At 40.1% G+C, this 21,917-nt stretch overlaps 1 protein-coding gene across 2 annotated transcripts; it reads right to left on the reverse strand.

Moving 5' to 3' along the window:
- Positions 1 to 235: 235 nt before the first annotated feature.
- LOC118781831 (serine/threonine-protein kinase BRSK2-like) lies at positions 236 to 21,646 on the reverse strand. 2 transcript variants are annotated; one of them, XM_036534946.1, is made up of 19 exons: positions 20,216 to 21,646; positions 18,976 to 19,070; positions 17,295 to 17,380; positions 16,900 to 17,040; positions 13,734 to 13,850; positions 13,216 to 13,249; positions 11,934 to 12,002; positions 11,376 to 11,522; positions 10,914 to 10,945; positions 10,585 to 10,749; positions 9,266 to 9,363; positions 7,380 to 7,530; positions 6,826 to 6,886; positions 4,756 to 5,035; positions 4,415 to 4,463; positions 4,182 to 4,305; positions 3,507 to 3,717; positions 3,173 to 3,262; positions 236 to 3,039 (listed from the first exon to the last, which is right to left on the reverse strand). In XM_036534946.1, exons 1-19 carry the CDS (start codon positions 20,301 to 20,303, stop codon positions 2,828 to 2,830), a joined length of 2,250 nt encoding a protein of 749 aa, XP_036390839.1. In that variant the 5' UTR covers positions 20,304 to 21,646; the 3' UTR covers positions 236 to 2,827. The 2 variants fall into 2 exon arrangements, with proteins under 2 accessions (XP_036390839.1, XP_036390831.1); XM_036534938.1 differs by having other exon boundaries at positions 7,380 to 7,533.
- Between the last annotated feature and the right edge of the window lie 271 nt (positions 21,647 to 21,917).

The raw sequence follows: 21,917 nt of genomic DNA on the forward strand, positions 1-21,917 counted from the left end.
ACAACCACCATATCAAACAAAATGACTTCTGTTACTGAAAACTTTGTATCTGCTAGATACAAGTATGGAGCAGGTGTTCTAACAAAGAAGCTAAATTCAAACAACTATAATAAAAACAAGAGAGAACAGAAACTAGAATGAAGCCTTGTTGCTTTTTGTATCTGGTGGAAAACAGGGTTCATGCTTGGTAGAATGGGTGGGGTGGGGTGGAGTAGCAATGGGGGGGGGGGGGGGGGGGAGTGTTGGGGGAGTGTTGCCTTGGGCAGAAGGAAGGCAACTACTTCATTTGTTTTGCTGTATACAATTCTGTTTAAGACAGTGCATTCCAGTTTCGAGGCCAGTTTTATGAGAAGAATGTCCATAGTACACCGTGGAGTCTAGTATATGAAGTCACTGTGTGAATACTGTGTATGGATGCGACAAATTCAGAGAATCACTCAGTTATGCATATTCTTTGCTCTGGAATTTTCTCTGGATTTTTGCAACAATACATATAAGCATGTTTGCAGTCAGAAACAATAGGTTCAGTGTGTATTCTTTTAGTCTCCCATTTTGTTCTTGGTGTTTTTTGTCATGTTATCATTTTTGTACCTATTTTTAAGAAGTTCTTTTTCAGAATGTCTCAGCCTGTTTTGGTTCATTTTCAACATTTAGTGTGACATATCTTCACCAAAGTAAGAAGGAAAAATGACAATGATATTTAAATAAAAATCTGGAAGGACTGACTTTTGCAGAATGTTTTGAATGGTTTTAAAGGAGGCTCTCTGTTTTCATTTAAGACTCTTTTCTGTGATTATCCCTATTTTAGTTTCTGTTTAGAAGACCATTTTGATTCAGCACTGAGTATCAACAATTTCACATTCTCATACTTTGAGAGATTGAGTTTCAGTCCGTTAGTTCTGCTGATCTGGTTTCTTCTCATTGTTCATCTTAATCAATGCTACTACCATCTTTTAAACCTTCTTATATCCTCCTCTCAAAAATTAATAAATACATATGTTTAAATAAATAAAATACATAAATAAAAATGTAACAATTTTGACATTCACTTGGTTAGCTTTTCCATCGTTCATTCAGAAACAAACTTGTTAAATTTCTTTGAGTTCACAGTCACAATGAAAATCAACTAAAAAACAGTGTTGAATTTCATTTGTACCTTCTCCTTTTTTAAACGTGCAGGATTTTTTTTTGTGTGTTTTTCTCTTATGGAGAGTCACTGTCTCACAATTTATTTTCCCTTATTTGTTGCATGAGCTCCACAAATCCATCACTGAAAGCTCAAGGTTTCTTTATTCTTCACATTTTTCATGTTTTCTGTTCCTTCTCCCAGCCTCAGGTTGATAGGTAAACTGAAAATGTCAGGCTCCGCTGGTTGATTCAGTGGCACTAGGGAGGCAGATGTGTCCGAGGACTGTCACAGATTAACAAAGTAAGTTTTGAAATGGCAGGGACTAGTGCAGAGTTTTTGGGAAAGCAGTCTGGATCCCACATCTTTTAGCTTAATAACCTGCGCGATTGCCTGTCGGTTCCCATGACATGTAAGTCTCTGCTTTATTTAACTGTATTGGTCTAAGCCTTAGTAAACTAGCCTTTTGTCTACATCACTTTAATGAATTTGAAGTTGAGTCATGGCTTTGGACCATTTTTGACAAATTCTATAATTCACCTGATTTCTTCCTTCACATGGGAAATTTATTTGGACTGGTTGGGTCTGCAGTTTCAAAATAATTCTATCATTGCCTCCCTGGAAATTTCTTTCTTTTTGGAACTTCAATTTTCAGTGGATGAAAGTAGCTTTGAACTGGGTTCAAATACAATTTGCTGCACATGTATTAGGTGTAATTGCTTGCCATTAATTAATTAAAATATGCTTATATCATGGGTGTGTTGCTATATCCCTGACTAGCTTAGGTCTCAAATTAAAAACCAACAACTGATATTAGGTATGCTTAAAACTAGGTGTATGGATAATTACATTTAAGTCATGGTTTACATATTTCGATGAGCAGTGGTATTACCCCTGGAGAATTTTCCAAAATCATGTCGACTTCTTCGCAAAGTACCACACATTCTGAAGTGAGTAAAAAAAATAAGTGAGGGAAGATTTACATCCTCTTGATTTCACTGTTATAATTGGTATTTCCATTTGTCTTCACCTCTGATCTGCTCTTTCTTTGAGGGTCATCCTGGTTGACTCTTCCTTTCCTCTTTTGAGAGTTGCAATAGTGAATTGTGGTAATGATACAGTTTTGTTCCATTTAAACGTCCTTCACTTGCTTCACTGGATGTACATCAGTAGTACAATGTTTATATTACCGTTTATGCTTTAAATTGTTTTTCAGGGGCAGGCAATTTTAATTTGAATATGATTATCCTTTGCTCAATAAATATGTATCGTGCTTTTCATACTTTTGGCAGTGGGTTTCCTCCATCCCTTTCCAATATGTTTCTTCTGTTGAAAGAATTTCAACTTTGCATCCTTCAGTCATATGGCTACCTTTTTTCTCCGTGGTTGTCTGTGGTTGCACTTCTTTGACTGCAGGAAATTTGAGCTTTGTAGAGGTTACTGTTTCCACTTGTTTCTTCTACAATTATTGAATTTCCCCATTTCATTTCCAGTGAGGCATGAGAACATTTATAATGAGAAATATACCATCATCTTGAGTTGAAATAAAAGAATTTTTTTGTCTTTGGGGAGTTTTGAGTTTCCAATGGTGACGATTTACCAAAAGTTTTCATTTCATTGGTCATTTTTGCCTAATTTTCAGTGTTGGTTTGGGTAAAACTGTGGCCTGTTTCGGCACGGACTGGTTGTAATATTTTCCTCTCAGGGTTGAGACTGTGTTCCATTGGAGGACAGGAGCCTTGTCTTGTCTTTGCCAGACCCTCTGCGCTGTAACGCCCCTCCACTTCCTCCTATCCCCCCTCCTTCTCCTCTCTCACCCCACTCGCCCCTATCCCCTCCGCCCTCTGAGCGACGTGAGTTCTGGCGGGTCGGAGTGCCAGGTGGCCGAGAGGACAGCTGCCCATTTTTTTCATCTGATAAGGATAGAGAGAGGGAGAGAGAGATGCATACAGCATGATCTCACTGTGAAAGAGCATTCATCACTTGTTCCCTTGTTACTGAAGATGAGATATGTAGTACACGTATGACTAATGCACAAGGACTCACCAGCAAGAGCCTGCACAGAGGGCTGGTCATGAGTGCTGAGCAGCTGGGCTTGAATGGTCTCCACCACTCTTTTAAACCTGCGGCTTGGACCTTAAAAAAGACACAGACAGCAAGGCACATCCACACACACATACAAACACATGGACAGTGGATAATGAATGTACACACACATAGGCAGAAATAAAAATAGAGACAAAATATGATTCAAAATTAAACGCCATCACTTATGTTCCGAGCCTCAGTTTTCAATACCACAGTGTCATCAATATCTTGTCACGTCCAGCAAGCTATTCCCACTGATTCCCACTTTCTCTCTGTTGGTGTTTCTCTATACCTGATATGAGGGTGAAAGTCACGCTGTAGATGCCAGTCTCCCTCTTTCCCTCCCTTTCTGCTCTTTCTCTCTCTCGCTCCCTCTCTCCCTCGGAGAATGCAATGTCCACTTGGAACTTGACAGGTTTTTGGAAGACAGAGGGACCGCCAGAGGACTTGTATTCTGCTCTGAAACTGGTCTGAGAGATGACACTGTGACTGAGGGAAGGGATCTGAAACACAGGCAGACAGGAAGAGAAGCGGGCACAGTTTACAGCAGACAGCAGTGCAATCACCCCACAGTGAGACACAGAGTACTTGGCATAGCCGAATGTTCTGTGTGCACTGCAAACAAATATACTGTTTAAACTGATAACGTTCCACAAGTAAAACAACCATGGAAAAATGAGGAAATGTTTCTGGAAGAGAGACCAAGAGGCCATTTGAGCAGTGCTTTTAATACATTAGATATGTAATAAACATCAGTGAGAAGCATAAATTATATGTCATACATACTGTATCAGCTGCAGAAACTGATTAGTAAGCAATGAGATGTGTGCTGAGATGTGGGATAGACTGGGGGTGTAACTGAAAAAGTATGATCAACTGCAGCCATGGGAAAGAGTTGCAAGCTTTGTAAAGTGAGATAATTATTGAGTGAGAGCAAATCATGAAAATGAAGGTAAAAATGACTCACAGAGAGGAATGCATGGACGATGTCAGCCTTAATGGAGCTGAGAGGCTTGTCTCTGATCACCACAAAGATCTGCTCTTCCTTCTCTAGACTGATGAAGTTCCCAAACCAGGACTTTTTTGCCAGTCTGCAGGCAAAACCCAGAGGGAGAGGGGTTAGATTATACTCACACATTCAGCTCGGCCATAAATAACATTCAACTAATGGAATTCCCTGTGAAATTTCATGTTACTCACTCAGGACTGGACTCTGGAGTCAGGCTGGACATGTCCTCAGATGTTGGGACTGACAGCAATCAAAAGAGAGCGTGAGTTAATTTTCATACAATTTTCACACACAAGGTTTCACCTTTTATCCAAAGCTAATAGTGAACAACAAAAAAAGAGCCAGACAGACCCAAAACACCTCAACCAACCCTTATTTATATATATTGAAATGCATTACCACATGTACTTCATATGTAGTTTATTTCTATTAAAGTAACACAAAAATGCATTTCACTACCACTCGTTTTGGTCTAAATTGAGGAAATATGATTATTTAAATCAGTCCATTCCAGTACAAGATGCCCTCTCACCCTGCAGCTTGCGGCGATGGAAACGGGGCGAGCCCAGTAGATTGTTCTTGAAGGAGTTGAGTCGGGTCCTCCAATGGGCTGAACTACTTGCTGCCATGCCCCCACCACCCCCAGGACTGGACGGTGGAGTGAGGGAGAGGGAGCCCACACCCACTCCACCACCTTCCGCCCGTGAGGAGGAAGAGGAGGAGGAAGAAGAAGGAGGGGTGGGAGGGGGATGCTGGGGGTGGTGGACAGGGGTACCAAGTGGGGTGGGGAGCGGAGAGCCCTGGGGAGTGACCTGTGACAGAGTGTTAGGATGGCCAGAGTTAGGATAGATGGTTTTGGTGACAGACTTGAGAACGGAAGGAGCAGGAAAGAAGAAAAAGCGAGGGATGGGGGAAAGGAGCGGAGAGGGGGATGGGGAAGGCGAGGGAGGGTTGTGGAGTGGGAGAGACTTCATGGACTGGAGGTGAGGGCGATCAGAAGGGGCTTTTGAAGGCAGAGTTTGGGTTTTTTGGTCGGGTGCTCGTTGGGCTGCCCGAGGGGTGGTAGCACTTCCAGGTTTAGGTTCCTTAGACTGGGTGGTAGTGGCGGAAGTGACTTCTGATTGGCTGAAAGTGAAGACGGGGCTCTGATGGGGTGGGGAGAATGGAAAAGGAGGAGAGGAGGATAGATGGAAAAATGGAAAGATGAATGGACATGAGTTATGAATTGTGACTGCACAGCAAAAGTCTAAGAAAAAAAAAATATATATATATATATATGGTAGCCCCACCAGAATCAATGTTTGTATCTTTTTAAATTTTTGTATGAAGCCCATAAAATGTACTGTATAGCACAGTAATGTTAGATAAAAACACCCCTTACAGTTCAGTACTTCCTCTTTGCTTACTCCTCTTAGTATAATTATGACTCCCACACACACTATTTTCAAAAAATCATTTAAAAGCTTTTCAGCCTTGGAACCCAGCATCGGCTTCTACTCTCATTACAGTTTAGAGGTTACAGGTGCAGTATGTTTATGCTCCCCGGTGAGAAACTGCTGTTGTGTAATCTCCCTCTGAGAGACATGCAGCCCAGCTTCATCACACTAGGGTGGATAACATCACCCGTAATGTCAGATTTAAAAGGAGGGCACTGTGCTTCTCCCTGCTTATCCTCTCTACAGAACCAGATTACTGAATTACATTCTTTGCAGATTATCATTTCATTTCCCTCATTGCAAGAGCCTGAGTCTAGATACTTTCCTACTTTACCCTGCCGGCTGTTGAAGTGAATGTACTCAACATCACATTTCTTATGAACTGAAACAAGGGTCAGGAAAAGTGCAGAAAAACTAACCTGCTGTAGCTGAACTGAATATGTGTTTTAATAAATTCTTTGCTTTTCCTGGGAAAAGCCTATGGTGAAATGATGTTTTACATGATAGATTCACTTTGTTTAGATATAGATACTAGATATATAGCCATACAACGGACAGATGTATTAGTGGAAACAGTCTTAATTCAGATTTACTAAAGATACTAAGAATTATCTCACAATGTAAAAGAATATAAACCATACAGGTAAGCTGTTTGAAAGAGCCCCGAATATGGAGGGAGGTGGGTTATGGATATGTGTAATGACTCACAATGGGACACGTGGGTGTAATGAACATTCTCAAAGTGTCATCATGACATTTCAGGATGATACACACAAAAAAGGTATATGTCTGATTTAACTGCTATTCTTAAACATCAAAACAGTATTCACATACAATGATGGAAATTAATATTATAAAACATGGCTTGGGAAGAACATAGCATAACATAAAATACTATATACAGTTATAAAGTACACAAATTTTTCAGCCATGCAATACTGAAATTGAAATGAGAAATAGTCCTAGAATAAACATTTTTATTGCAAAAATAATTACCTGGTTCAAGGCATGCTTATGGTTAGTATAGTTGCCACAACTACAGGTATGTGGAAACATTACCGTATACATACGCTGCATCACTCTATTCTCTGCATTTAGAGAAATGTGTAGACCATTTCTAGCCAATTTTTGTGGAGATGTAAAAGTGATGGGAAACAGTGGCCTACCCTGGGACTGCTGAGGGGACTGGAGGAAAGTCCAGTGGAAGCTCCACTAACCGACCGAGACCTGGGGGCCAGAGAAGAAATGCAACATGATGCAGATTTCAAAAACACCATGATCTGTGAGTTTCCATCTTCCCAGCAACTGCTCATCTATGTTTAATATGGTCACTATATTGTCATTAACTATCCTGTTGCTCCATTTACTTAGCATCAGTAATTTACAGTATTAACCCTCTGTCTGAAAGTCTGTATACCTGCTCCCCTGTCAGTGTGAAAACACTATAGCCATTTATCTGAGTGCGAGCTTGTTTATACTTATATGTGAGTGTGTCACTATACAATGCTTTCTCTCTTTCTCTCTTTGTCACTCTCAGTATGCATTATTATACAGTCTACTTTAAACGTACTGAGAGAGAAAGAGACTGGGAGTATTATTTCTGCATAAAATGTAACATCCATTCAGTACATTTCATTTTTGCTATGCATCACAGTATTGGGTGCCTCCACTTCTCCCTCAGAGTCAGTTCTGCGGTCTATCAGGAAAAGAGCACTCTGACCTTTGGCTGTGCGCCGCAGTGTCCAGCGCCCTGCGGGGGGGCGTGGGGGAGCCCTGTTCCGTGACGCTCAGCACCTCCAGGCTCTTTCTCTCGGGACGACAGCGGCCATGACGCGTCAGCATCGGGGAGTCCACTCTCTTCCGGGGCGGGTCTGCTGAAGGGTGGAAAGAAGGGGAGGGAACTAAACGGTGGGAAATGGATCCACTGGTTGCCCAGTTCAACCGTGTTCTAACAGGATTCACTCTGGCAATCGGAAACAGAACAGCAACAGTGTTAGGGGCATTGTAACAGTGTTGGAAAGCCATGGAAGGGTTTGATGCAGAAGGGGAGATGCAATTCAAAGGCCAAAATACACAGGGCGAGCAATTAAAACACATGAGAGAACTAGAACCACTCCATTTCTCTTGTCGGGAAATACAGACATTTAAAACATCACAAGTAAAAAATAAAGGAATGTAATTTACGTCTTTGTTAAGATTCACATCACTCCAATTAACTCAGGAGAAACCCACATATTTCATAAGCAGAACTAGATGGATGGGAATGGTTTATGTAAGACAAAGGAATAATCCAACTGACTACCACAGGTGTAGTGCGTGGTTAAATTTGATTCAATAACTGATGCAGCCTAATCCTTACAAATCCCAGAATGCATTTTGCCATTTCCCTCTCTGCTTCTGGATTGAACAACTTCACTCTGCATGCTGGGGCATGAAGGCAGACAGGAGCAATTCTAAAGAACTTGGCAGTTAGTCACACAGAGGCATCAACTGTCATGCTACTAAATAAACATAATGGTATTCATTTTGATGAACATAATGTTTATTTTTGTAGTTTAAAAATGAATTTCAGACATTATTAGTGGAATAAAAACACTGGTTATACAAGATTCCTGACACCACAAATATTCCATAATATAACCATATATTCAGCTCCTGGATTCTTTCCATCCTGCCTGGTTAGAGTACAGGTACTTGTCTAGGAGGTTCCAGCTGGTAACAGGGGGTTCCAGAGCCATCTGTGTTGCTATGCAAGCTATTGATGTTCTGTTTTTGTCCACCCACATCAAGAATATTCATAACGAGCCATGAAATTAGAACACTTAAGGCTTTAATAATGGCTGAGACAGAACTTTCGATGTGAAATGCACAGAGCTGACCACCTGGTCAATATATCGAATATCTGTGCTGACACATTCTGAAGTAAATAAGATGTTCATTTTTTCCTATATTGATTGCTGATTTATTTATTTTGATGTACGTTTCTATTTCAATTATCTTCTCTGAAAAGGGCAGGCACTTCACTATCGGGACCACCCTGCACTGGGACCAATACAGTATTATCACAAAAGTGGCATTAAAATGCTATTATCGCTGCCTGTTAAATGTGAATGAGCTGTTGCTTTTAAAGTGCAACGGCATTCAGGTTTGACGGTCAATCTGAAAACCAGAAACCACAAACACAGTATTTATAGAAGAACTGGGTCATTTTCAATGAGGAAATATGCTGCTGACTGGCAAAATATGACAGCCAAACCTCTACGCCAGAATGTTGGCATAATGGTGCTCAGTTAAAACAGCAGGGCACCACTCCCTTGCTACATGATGTAGTAACTGCCCAGTCTAGTGTTCACATGTCCTACACAGTACATAACACTTCAAACACCGATAAACCAAAAGGTCAGTTTGAAAGCAGGTTCTCCTGTAAGGATCTCAGGGCCTGTTATGGACATCTGCAGCTGGAGCACAAAACAGAGCTCCACACCTGAAGGGTTAAATGGCCCCCCGCCAAAGAGTAGGAGATACTGACAGGAAGCCCAGGCCCCCTTTTAAACAGTAGCTGAAAAGCTGAAACAAAGGCAGGGTTCTATAGACACAGGGACTTACCTATGTCATTTCTAGGGGGCAGGTCTTCATCCTCACAACTGGGGTATCGTTCTTTCCGGTCCAGGAGGAGGTAATAGATCATCTTCTCCTGATTATCTCTGTGACAGAGACAGAATTCATTTTATTGGAATGAAAATGTAACTAAATCCAAGTCCTGAAACAGACAATCAGCTATCCAGCAACTATCACTAACAGTGAGGAAAAGGTCATATTATACAGACTACACACATATATAACCCCCATATATATAGACACACACCAGAGGATGGAAATGAGCAAAACAGATACGGCTATATATTTCACAAAGAGATGGAAGTTGTTCTCAACGTGAGCTTCACATTTCTGGCACTAAAAAGAATGGGGATTGAATCATGTTAGCAAATTTACATTTTCTTTTCTTCTGACCACAAATCACAGTAAAAAGAATCACTATCATGGAGTATGGGAAAATCTTCTGGGAAATGTATTACCCCTTTGCATGCTGCAGCTTCAGAAGAGGCCTCTTCCTTGCAGCCGTGCCCATGAATACCATTTAGACACACTGTCAACACTGAATTTAGTGTGCCTCAGACATTCTTCAAATTTTCCCATTATTTCCCACCAGTTTTCACTTGTTTCTGAAAAAAAAATCTGTTGCATACCCTTCCTACCAAGGTAGCAACCATCCTATTAACTTCCTCTTTACATTAGCCCAGATTCAGCTATAGACAGCTTTCTCATGGTTTTTGTAGCATTTACATTCCATCCCAAGTATAGTTAAACCCGAGTTCAAACCAGTTTCTATAGCTCTTCTTTCAACCTTATTGATACAGCAACAGATTTAGATTTTTTGTTGTTGTTTAATTTTTTATCTTTATTGAATGAGGAATTAGTAATAAGTAGAAACTGTACAAGAGACACTTGATGAGGTTTAGTTGGGACGGTGTATTCTTACATAGCCAGGGATCATCACTGAAGCAATGAGGAAGTAAATGATTTCCTTAAATGAGCAAAATTTGACCTATTTCAAATGCATTAGCGTCAAACTACAATTGCATTCTAATTACATTTCCGTCAACTTCACCAGAATTCACCAGGATTTGAGAGTAGCTGCAGAAATTGTTAGACAAAAGCAGAAACACAATCATCATGAAAAGGATGAATATGTATACTTCTGCAATTTCCCCCCGGTCAATTTGAAAATAAATACCACTGAGTTACATCTAATTTGGTGGAAGGTAGACAAACCCTGTTGCAGTCACAAGTCATCAAAATTAGCGACTGTCATTCATAGTGTAAATGAGAGAGAAAAACAAGACAGAGAGAGAAAAAGTACTCACTCTTCACACTGCAGGTCTCGTGTGAGTTTTCCTCTGTCTCTGAAGCAGCCCAGGGAGTGCATGCTGTCCAGTACGTCGGGGTCTAGCTCAGTAAGAGACAGGATACGGCGCACACACACCCTCCTGGGGGGTGGCTGTTCAGGACAGGGCTCATTCCTACCCCCCCTGAGAGAGACGAGAGAGGAGGAGGTGGTGACTGACAGCTGACACTTTTAGTTAACAAACATGGATATACACACTGATCACAGTCAATATAGCCGCTATGTAGTGTTGGAGAAGACACACAGTTAAGTTGATGCAAGTATTATGGATGAAAGATGTATACTTACTGATACCAGCTGTGCTTTTGTATTGCTTCCAGCTGTTGGGGAGGAAAGAAAGATGGAGATATTAACACTGGCTATACAAACACAGATGGTAGTAAATGTTATAATGTACACTAAGTACTGCACTGCATACTTACACTGAAAAAAGACCAATGTTTCAGGCATGCACTAATGGAACTCTTTTGTTTGTGTGAATCAGCCTATCATGGCATAGTTTCAGTAAATCACTGATTAGTGTGTATATCAGATAGCTACTGTGATAAGCATTAGTTTGTCAGTCAGTGTATCTATCCTCAATGTGCCAATGTATTTATGTATTTCTCGATGTGTCTGTGTATTAGCATTTCCCTCAGTGTGTCGTGTAACAGTGTGTCAATGTACCCGTCAGCAGGTCAGTGCATGAGTGTGTCAGTGTGTTAGTACATTGCTGTCTCCCTCTGTGTATCAGTGCTGATGGGGGCGCACCGTGAGCCTCTTGTCCGGGTTGACTTCAATCATTCCCCTGAGCAGGGCCTGGCAGTCAGGGGGGATGAAGTGAGGCATGTGGAACACCCCACTCTTCACCTTCTCCAGCAGCTGCCGTAGGTTGTCATGGTCAAAGGGCAGGGCGCCCTACAGTGGGAGCAGGAGGGGGAAGGTACAGGGGATGGATTAGAGATGGGTGAGAATTTCAGGAGAGGAAAAAAAAAGACAAAGTACAGCAGAAAAAAGTGGGAGGGGTTCCAAATGTAGCAGGCAAGATTGGGATGAGGAGGCGGAGAAGGGGTTGTGGGAAAAACAAATTAATAAATTAACTATCACACAGACAAAAGTGAAACAGAGAAAAAGATAGGCAGTGCCTTGCAAGGATACGACCACAAAATACTGGCTGAGAGAGAGAGAGAGAGAGAGAGAGAGAGAGAGAGAGAGAGACTGAGAAGGGGATTAAGAGGTCAGAAGATAGACAGCCAGACAGAAAGCCAGACAGAGAGAGACACAAACACAGACGGCTGGAATACAAATAGGACAGAAAAAGGTCCTCACCACCAGCAGTGCAAAGAGGATGACCCCACAGCTCCAAACGTCTGCCCTCCTGCCATCATACTTCTCACCCTGAAACAGAGGTGTGACACAGGTGACACACTTCACTATACAGCACAGGAACATCAATGCTGCTCTCTCTCACGCTCACTGTTAATGTGCAGGTAAAGGCTAAGTGCCTGACATTAAAAACCCAGACAGGCGAACGATCAAGGTTTGATTTCAGGATTAAAGGACAGAACAGGGCACCTTCAGTGGTTCTCAGCACACAACAAAAACTTCACGTCCATAACGTGCAGATGGTCATTGCAACAATGGCTGACAAAGTGCATGGCATGTCCAAGCCTTTGTCTTCTTTTCATTAGTGATGGCTGATAAGCAACAGATAGGAGTGGCAGAGAATCTTGACTTGGTAATCGACCTACCCATTTTATTATTGTTATCTGTTATTGCTGGCATTTTATTATTGACTATTTTATTGCTATTACTGTCCCTGTGATATTATTACCATTGTGTTACCATGTGCCACCAATAGCAAGGTCATTTAAGTTATAAGGAAAAGGATCCCTTTGTTATCATCAAAATTGTTTCACATGAAGTCCCCAAGGGTTCTGTAATGCTACAACAACAGACACAACTAAGATAAGGAGCGCATTAATTATGAAACTCAGTCAAAAACAGGGTCAAGTTTATTATCACCTTAAACGTACGTTCTCTGCATTGCCCATTTTCTTGCTCATGTGTCACCACTTGTACATACACTGTCCTGAGGTTCCCTCTAAGTTCCTAGTGCTGAGCTGTATTAAACAGTAGCTACATGAATCCTGGCCAGAGACTCAAACCTCCACCCTGTTACAATGTCATAACATAATAAGTCCATACTTCACAACTAACAATAACTCATGCAATGAGCATTATACATGTATTGTAGCAAACTGAGACACAAGGCCAGTATGTGGTTGGACTCCACATATTTAAAACATTTAAAAAATTTAAAACATTGCCATTTGAGTCCTAAGCAAGGCACTTAACCTCAGATAAAACAGAGGCAGTAAAACTCTAGTAAAAACACAGCTGCATAAATAAGCATGAATATGAATACAGGTGGCTGCTAAGAAAATACATGATGTAAAGTAAAAATGCCACCAGATTCCTTTATCATTCCAACATTTAAAAATTCAGACCAACTACAAGTAAACAACAGTGCATACCTTGCAATAAAGGCAATATTTACTACAAGCAGAAATGGATATACAATGGATGGGTGGATATAAAAGGTACTTACCCTAATAACTTCTGGACAGGCATAGTGTGGGGACCTGAAATTGGTCAAGCCACAGAATTAGTACATAAATACCTTGATTTAACATATCTTGTTTTCATTTTTCAAATAAATAACTGACCTCAATATAATGTTAACTGTAACTTCTGATATTTTTCAAACTGAATTGATACATAAGAAAAGTCATCCCAATTCTATTAAGTCCTTTGATGGAATGTATAAATGAATACATTGGATTATCACATATTGTTAATAAGTTGTAGTCTGTTGTTTTCTGTATGCGCTGTTGTCTCTTACTTCTGGGCAAGACCATTTTTCCAGGTTATTAAATGTAAATGTAAACAGTGTGAAAACAGAGTCCCCCCCAGAGAGAAAGGAATGTTCTGCTCTCCCTCTTCCCTAACACACACACACACACACACACACACACACACACACACACACACACACACACACACACACACACACAGCACACATCACACACACACACACACACCCACACTCACACTCTCAGTACTCACCCACAACTGGTCTCCAGGAGGCTGTCTCCCACCTGAAGAGAGGCCATGCCGAAGTCAGCAATTCGGATGTTGTTTTTCTCATCTAGCAGCAGGTTCTCAGGCTTTAGGTCCCTGTGGCTACAGAGAACAACAGACAGGACACAGCACATATAACACACCCACATCTCCTCACAGCACATATAGCACACCCACATCTCCCCACACCTCATATAACACACCCACATCTCCCCACAGCACATATAGCACACCCAAATCTCCCCACACCTCATATAACACACCCACATCTCCCCACACCACATATAGCACACCCACATCTCCCCACAGCACATATAACACACCCACATCTCCCCACACCACATATAGCACACCCACATCTCCCCACAGCACATATAACACACCCACATCTCCTCACAGCACATATAACACACCCACATCTCCCCACAGCACATATAACACACCCACATCTCCCCACAGCACATATAACACACCCACATCTCCCCACAGCACATATAGCACACCCAAATCTCCCCACACCTCATATAACACACCCACATCTCCCCACACCACATATAGCACACCCACATCTCCCCACACCACATATAACACACCCACATCTCCCCACAGCACATATAGCACACCCACATCTCCCCACAGCACATATAGCACACCCAAATCTCCCCACAGCACATATAACACACCCACATCTCCCCACAGCACATATAGCACACCCACATCTCCCCACAGCACACATAACACACCCACATCTCCCCACAGCACATATACACTATATTGACAAAGGTATTTGGCCACACCTGTTTTTCAGGGTTTGGGCTAGGCCCCTTATCTCCAGTGAAGGGCAATCTTAATGCTTCAGCATACCAAGACATTTTGGACAATGCTATGCTTCCTAACACACCCACATCTCCACACAGCACATATAGCACACCCACATCTCCACACAGCACATATAACACACCCACATCTCCCCACAGCACATATAACACACCCACATCTCCACTTTCAATAAGGGGAAACACTAGTCACTGAATTGGTCCAACAACTTATCTTAAATATCAGTAGTGCTTTCTCCAGCGAGTTATCATCATTATCAGGACCATCATCATATTGCCACTTTAATTCATTCAGAGCCTGCTGCATGACTGGTGTTAAACCTCCCCAAATATGCCAAAATCTCACTACTTCTCGGTTGTTTCCACAGGTTACCTATCACAGCATACAAGACATGAATGCAAGACTCTGGTGCTTGCCCACCATGTACTCTAGGTACTCTTTACCTACAGTCCATCATCAGACCATACACACCAACACAGGCTCTGAACTCAGCAACTTCTGGTAACCTTGTAATTCTTACACGCCAAGGCCATAACATCCAAAACTCCTCTGTTTTCCTTACTGGCCCCTGAGTACTTGAATGAACTATTTGAATCCATCATCACTGCAAAATCACTGATAATATTCAGCACTGACTCAAAGCTAAAAACCTTTAGAGTTTAGGTTCTACGTCCCCAAACACTTGTGATATCCTGCACCTAGATCCTGATACCTCTCCACACCCTGCCTTGAGTGAAATCTGATGTCATGTTGGAAATCAGTGTTAAGCACTGTATATGTGTCAGTGTAATGTGAGTTGATATAGCTCATACATCAGTTGTACTCTTATCTTGCCAGTGCGTCCTACTTAACTGCTTCATCAATTATGTGTCACTTGCTATTCTGTACTTATTTCCTTGTTCTTGTAGCTCTTGTGTTATGCACTATATACTGCCCTCAATAGGAGTGTCTGCCAAACAAATAATTAATAATATTGAATAAATAATATTTAATAATAAATAAATAATAATGTTTTGTAATAATTAAATAATAATATTTAATAATAATAAATAATCTTTAGAATCAGAATTGTTGTATGTAATTTGTTACTTACAAGCTTACGAATGTCAGCTCCCAGTGCATTCAGTTCTGATGTTAAATTACAATACTGTAAATTGAGCTTGGTTAACATTTGTCAGTTTAGATCTGCTCATATGAAGAAACAGTATAATTGGTGGCCTTAAGTGCTGACAATAAATACAATATTTTATTCAACAAATAATTTCACCAATTTAATGCAATTGTAGGACAGTGTATTGTTTGAAGTGTTTTACTGTTATTGTTTGCAGTGTTTTAGACGCTCTCAAGATCTACATAGTCAGGCATCTACAATCTCAGAAACCTTTAAGCCCAAATGCTAAGAATGACAGATGGGTGGCAAAACTCATTGAAAAAAAAAGATTAGGGGCCAGATGAGCCTGAATGCCATGTGTATGTAATGCAATTTATGGCTTTCTAAACTCTTCCAGTGACAAATCACAATAACCAACAATTATGTAATGACAAATGTTTCAGAAGTGGGGGTGGGTTGTGGTGCTTTCAATCATTATTATCATTATTATAAGAAGATCAAGAGAAATATTAATGGTAACTAATAATTTGATGAAGGTTTTTGTTGTTGCTGCTATTATTCTTTAGTCGTAGTAGCAGGGGTAGTAATCCTACTACTAGCACTCATACAGAGGGGGAAAAACCTTAATATTAAAAGATTCTATCTATTGATATCAATGTTCCTATAACTAAGTGAACAGTGGCTTTGATTTGTTTCAATCAAATTAAAATAACTGAAATTATTAAACATATGGAAATAGCATAATTTGTGGAATAAAAATCTAGAAAATGATTGAATGATTCATGAGCTGAAATGATCAGCACCCTTTGCTTAGAAAACCAAAATGTAGTTTTTAAAGGGTGAGACTTTATTCCCTCTTGGGCCAAAAGTGGTAAAGTATCACTCCTGGAAGCTCCTCTATAATTGCAGCATCACTTCCTACAACTGCTTTATACTGCTGAAGCTGTGACAGAGGAATTTTCACAGATTTGCTAGAATTAGTTCAATAATTGTAATGAAAGATCATTATGAATAAGACCAAATTAAGCTATGACAATTTAATTTCCAAAAACTCTCAAAATTCACATAGGAACATATTCAGGATTATTACTAAAGCATGTGTCCAACTGAATGGTGACAATCAAGCCTTCCATTCTGTAAAGAACCTGTTGCTTATTGACTGGAATAGTGACAGCACTTTGACACAGAGATGCTGTACTCTACCAGATTGAGTGACTGTGACAGAAGTCCAGTGCTGAGATGATCTGTCTGAAGAACTTTCTGGCCTCTTTGGGTGTCAGCCTCCCCTTCTTTACCAGGTAGTCAAACAGCTCCCCTCCGGATACATGCTCCAACACTAGGTATCTGAGAAGTGAGGGAGGGGAGCAGAGAGACAGAGTGAGCGAGGGAAAAAGAGAGAAAACATGACAGACACAAAGTAGTCAAAAAACAGATTGACTTATAGAAATCCAGAGCAAACATGTGGATAATGCCCCAGTTGTTGTTAGCGTTAATATAGACATGTCACTGTGAATGTTATTAACATAGCAAATGAGAAAATGGCAGCCGGGACATTGTCAATGCCATTAGAAAAGAATTAGCATTGGGAATAGACTTACAGATATTTGTTATTCTCATACACGTCATGCAGCTTCAACACATGAGGATGTTCTATTAGTTTGAGAATAGCAATCTCCCTTTCCACCTAAAAAAGAAAGGAAGAAAAGAGAGCGTGCAGAGGAAAAGGAACAGAGAGAAAAGGAAAGGAAACCGTGAGGAACTAGAAAATGATACATTATCATGTTTACATATAATGGAACTGCTACTACTACCAACAGTACTATTACTACTTCTACCCAATCCAAACACAACCACATTGTATCGTATTATCTTTTTTCTTAGCAGTCACATTGTTGTAATGCTTTCTAGTTTTCACTTTACTCGATATGAGACTGATTCATAAAGCTGGGTGTTTCACTGAAACAACCAACAAAATGCACCTTGGTCAAAGACACAACTGCAGTATCCCACCTGGTATTATCACTCACAACCCTCATGTCCAGAATTCAATGTTCTTGCCACTACCAGTTCTCCACACCTACATCTGTAGCATGTAATCCTACAGTTGCTAGGAGTATAACTGTTATCATGGATTGGCTGCAGTTAAAATAAAATCCCTCTCTGCACAGAGCACTGCTCCTGCTCAAAGGCCTTCTATCACTGCTGACAGGATAACTTCCTGTTCCTCATACTCTTTATTAACCCAACTATAGCTACAATTCTGTGTGAAGTTCTATGCAAAGATGACACAAGCACTGCTAATACAGATAACTTCTTATCTCCTATCAAGGACAACGCTACTTTGATGTGTACAGATATGATGGTAAAACCTCTCTCAATAGTGACTATGTCAATAAGAACAATGATATACTGCATTAAATGTAAATGCTGGAAAAACTGTCAAATAACTGAGCTGATGCACATACATTACATCTAAGACTGAAAATTAGCATGTTAGGAGAGAGTAATCAAAGTAAAAACCTACAACAGGGCACATTAACTACTTTTTCACATAGGCAAGATTATTTTACAAATTTGCAACACTTTATCCCCTCTAATCAAACAACAATGTACAAATATTTATACCTACATCATTATCAACAATGGAGAAACAGTTTTTTTAAATGCTATTACTTGCTATTATTTATTATACTGAGAACAGTAAATAATCAATTTAGGTCAGGTAAATTCTTATTATATAAATAAAACAATACTGAAAAAATAACAGTTATACAGGTACACAGTTAATACAAATCAGACAACCACATTAACAGGAATAACACTGTATTTTATGAGAGAAAAACAGGTGTTTGTATTTATTTACTGCACAGAACATCATGCACATGTCCTGGGCATAGAAAATAATCCTGGAGTTTTCTTTAATTTTGAATTTTTATTGATTAATATTAATACTGACATAACGTACAATGAATGCTATGCAGAAAGTACGGGTTTTCCATGATATGTGCATTGCAAGGGACAAGAAGTGAAGTAACATTTTTCTCATGCAATTAAAATTATTTTTCATAAAGAAACAAACAGAAGGGCACATATCAGAGCCTGAGTGTAAGGGATCAACAAACTGTTCAGAAGCTACCCATGGCTTTGTTTGCATTTGTGTGCCCAAGCAAGGGGGTCAGCGCTTCAGTGCTTAACTTTACCCAAACCTACTCACATTACATGAAGAGTACATTTTCAGAAGGAACTGTAACTTATTTGATCTAGGCAAGGCCCTCTTACCTTCATGAGCACAGACTCTGACAACTTTTCTCTGTTGACTATTTTGATGGCTACCTTCTGTCCTGTGATACAGTGAATTCCCAGCTTCACCAGCCCTGAATGACAGAGAGGAAGTGAGGTAGTAAGAGAGGAAGTAAAGAAGCCGAGTGCAAAGATTAACTCAGAGGGAGGCTTCATTTGTTTACATAAAATCACTAATGCTGTGTTTTCCATAGCTTCACACAGTAGTGAGGAAAAACAGAAACAAATATTGATAACTTATTCTTTCTCATTGAATACACAAATTCTGAGTCAGTCTGCATAACAGTGTTTCTGCTTTTAGCGGGGGTAATTGCTGTGATTGTCATACATCAGCAACAAACGTCCTACTGTACATACTAAGTTTATCAGAAAGTTCCTGATTCCATGTTGGGACAGGGATGGAGACAGATAATCCTTTTAGCAGACCTAACTTCCATTGACTCCACACACTGACACAATGACTGGCCTCTATGCATTACAAAACAATCTTATACCAACATACTACCTTCACAACTGCAATAAGACCCCTCAATGACAACACGGTACTATTTTCTTGATACAATTCTCATTGCCTCTGCTTGCACAGCTGACAAACTGAGGAGTTCTGAAATCATTTGATTTTTCTCATAATTCTGAATCTTGTCCATATAGACAAACACACATGGAAACACAAAACACAAACAAGGAAATATCCAGTCTATACACTATACACCAAAAATCAAGAAATACACTATTTCTGCACAAACAAGTAAACAGAGACACACGCATGTACACACACACATACAAATGCATGTACATTTACATATATACACACACAGAGAACCACTATACAAGCAAAAACATGTCTCAGTGCCCCTAAAACAGTGTCATCAATAATGTCCATTGGAAATTCTGGCACGTGTGGAAAAGACCCATTCATAAAAAAATGGACAATGTGTGCATGTAAACACTGTAAAATGTACACATTTTTCCTTAGGTCAAATTACAACATAGGCTACTGCATTTCTAACCATCAATCTGTCTTAATCACAATACGAATCAATGCTCAATCAATCTTGATATAAATCATCGACTATCTGAAATGTCCCACATACATCTACATTCCTATTAGTTTGCCTTCTCAGACGAACTCACTTCATACATCATGTACCATTTATCTTGTTACACTAAATTGTTACATTAAATTGTGTGCAAAAAGCTCAGAATGTTAACCACTTACCTGTCTGTCCTTTCCCCAGCGTTTTCTCCAACCGGTAAGGCCCAACATATTGAGCCGACTGACTCCCTGACAATTCTTTACTGGACATACTGTACTTGTACGGTTTACAGTGAATTCTATAACAATAATAATATCTAACTACAATATTTTAAACAGGAATTTATAACTATCCGTCCTGAACGCGAAACGGTAACGTAAAGACATTACAAATCGTAGACAATAATAAGCTACAGAGAGAGATGCAGGGAGGTTGTAGTAGTACTGTCAATTTTGTGGCCTACTCCTCACTTTTCATTACTAATATGAATATAAGGTACAGCAAGTATTCCCGGAAAATATTTGCAATGTTTTACATTTGCGGTGTTGTATTATCGGTGCAGATTTAGGTAGATGACAAAGGTAGATGCAGTATTTGTTTTGGTAGTTAAAGGAATGAGGGGGGCAATGAAAGAGGAAGGAGAAACGAACGGGCAGAGGTAGAGGGTAGAGGCATAAACGTTTCTGGATGAAAACAAATTTGTGAGACACTGAACAGAATTCAAGTATCAATTATAGCAAAAATGAAGACAGAAATAAGAATTACTTTAAAAAATAATATATTTAATGATCGAATTATTAATCATATGCTCACAAGCATCGGCGGCTCGCGCACTAGTCCGTCTCCTCTTCTGAATTATAAATATCGGTGTTGTTTGAAAATGAAATGCTCACAATACTTGAAAACGCATTTTGTCTATAGATGTGTCTTAAATCCTCCCTCCCTGCCCATCACCTCTTCTTTCCACTCCCTGCTTACTATCTCACAGCTTGTCCCTGTACATTCCTTTTAATCCTCATCGAATAAACAGCTGTTTTAAGAAATTACTAAATATCATGAGAAAGACACACACTATATAATTTTACAGGTCAGAAACCGGGAATTACCTTCCTTATTATTAAGAAAACAAGTACCCTCACTGTATCCTTTCTATTTCGCTATCTTGGTTCACGACTCTTAGCCTTTGTCAATATTTAACGCTTTTAAAATTTCTTTCTGTGGTAAAACAACGTATTTCTTCAACTAGACACAGGTTAGTTGATTTTGCAGAGAAAAAACGCGTTTCTAGTAAAACAAGCATCTTCAGCGTAGTACTCTCCCCCTCCCTCTCTCGCTTGTTCCCTCTCTCCCTCCCTTCTCTGTCTGTGTGCATATCACAGCATCTTCTCCCCCTCTTTCTCCGTTTCCTCGTTTGCCGGTCCCGGTTTCATTCATTCAGCGATATCCTTTTAAAGACATATGTTATTGGCATTACGTTGTATAATCGTCCTAAAGATATTGAGGCCCTTGAAAACGAACGCCGCCAGCCTTAGTATCTCCCTTTCTTCCCGTAAATCGGTCTTTTCTCTCTCCTCTTCCTTCTCCTCGTCCGATAAGAGCAACATCAGCATCCGGGTCCCTCTCCCTCTCCATCCTCCCTGTCCCCTCCCTCCCGTAGCTTCTTCGAATGCGCTTGACTCATGCACATAAACCTCCTTATCCTCTTGACTTTTTAAAACCTAATGTTAGCCTCTTGTTATGTAAAATATTGTGCATGCGCGTTTGTACGAAATATATATCGATTTCAATTTTAACACAGGTTTAGAGAAGCGTATTTGAAAGAACATATTCAAGTGAAATCTTAATGGTAGGTACTACATGAGTATTATGATAACACTGGCTTGA

This window comes from Megalops cyprinoides, chromosome 1 (genome assembly GCF_013368585.1).
Source record: "Megalops cyprinoides isolate fMegCyp1 chromosome 1, fMegCyp1.pri, whole genome shotgun sequence".
Taxonomy (NCBI): Eukaryota; Metazoa; Chordata; class Actinopteri; order Elopiformes; family Megalopidae; genus Megalops; species Megalops cyprinoides.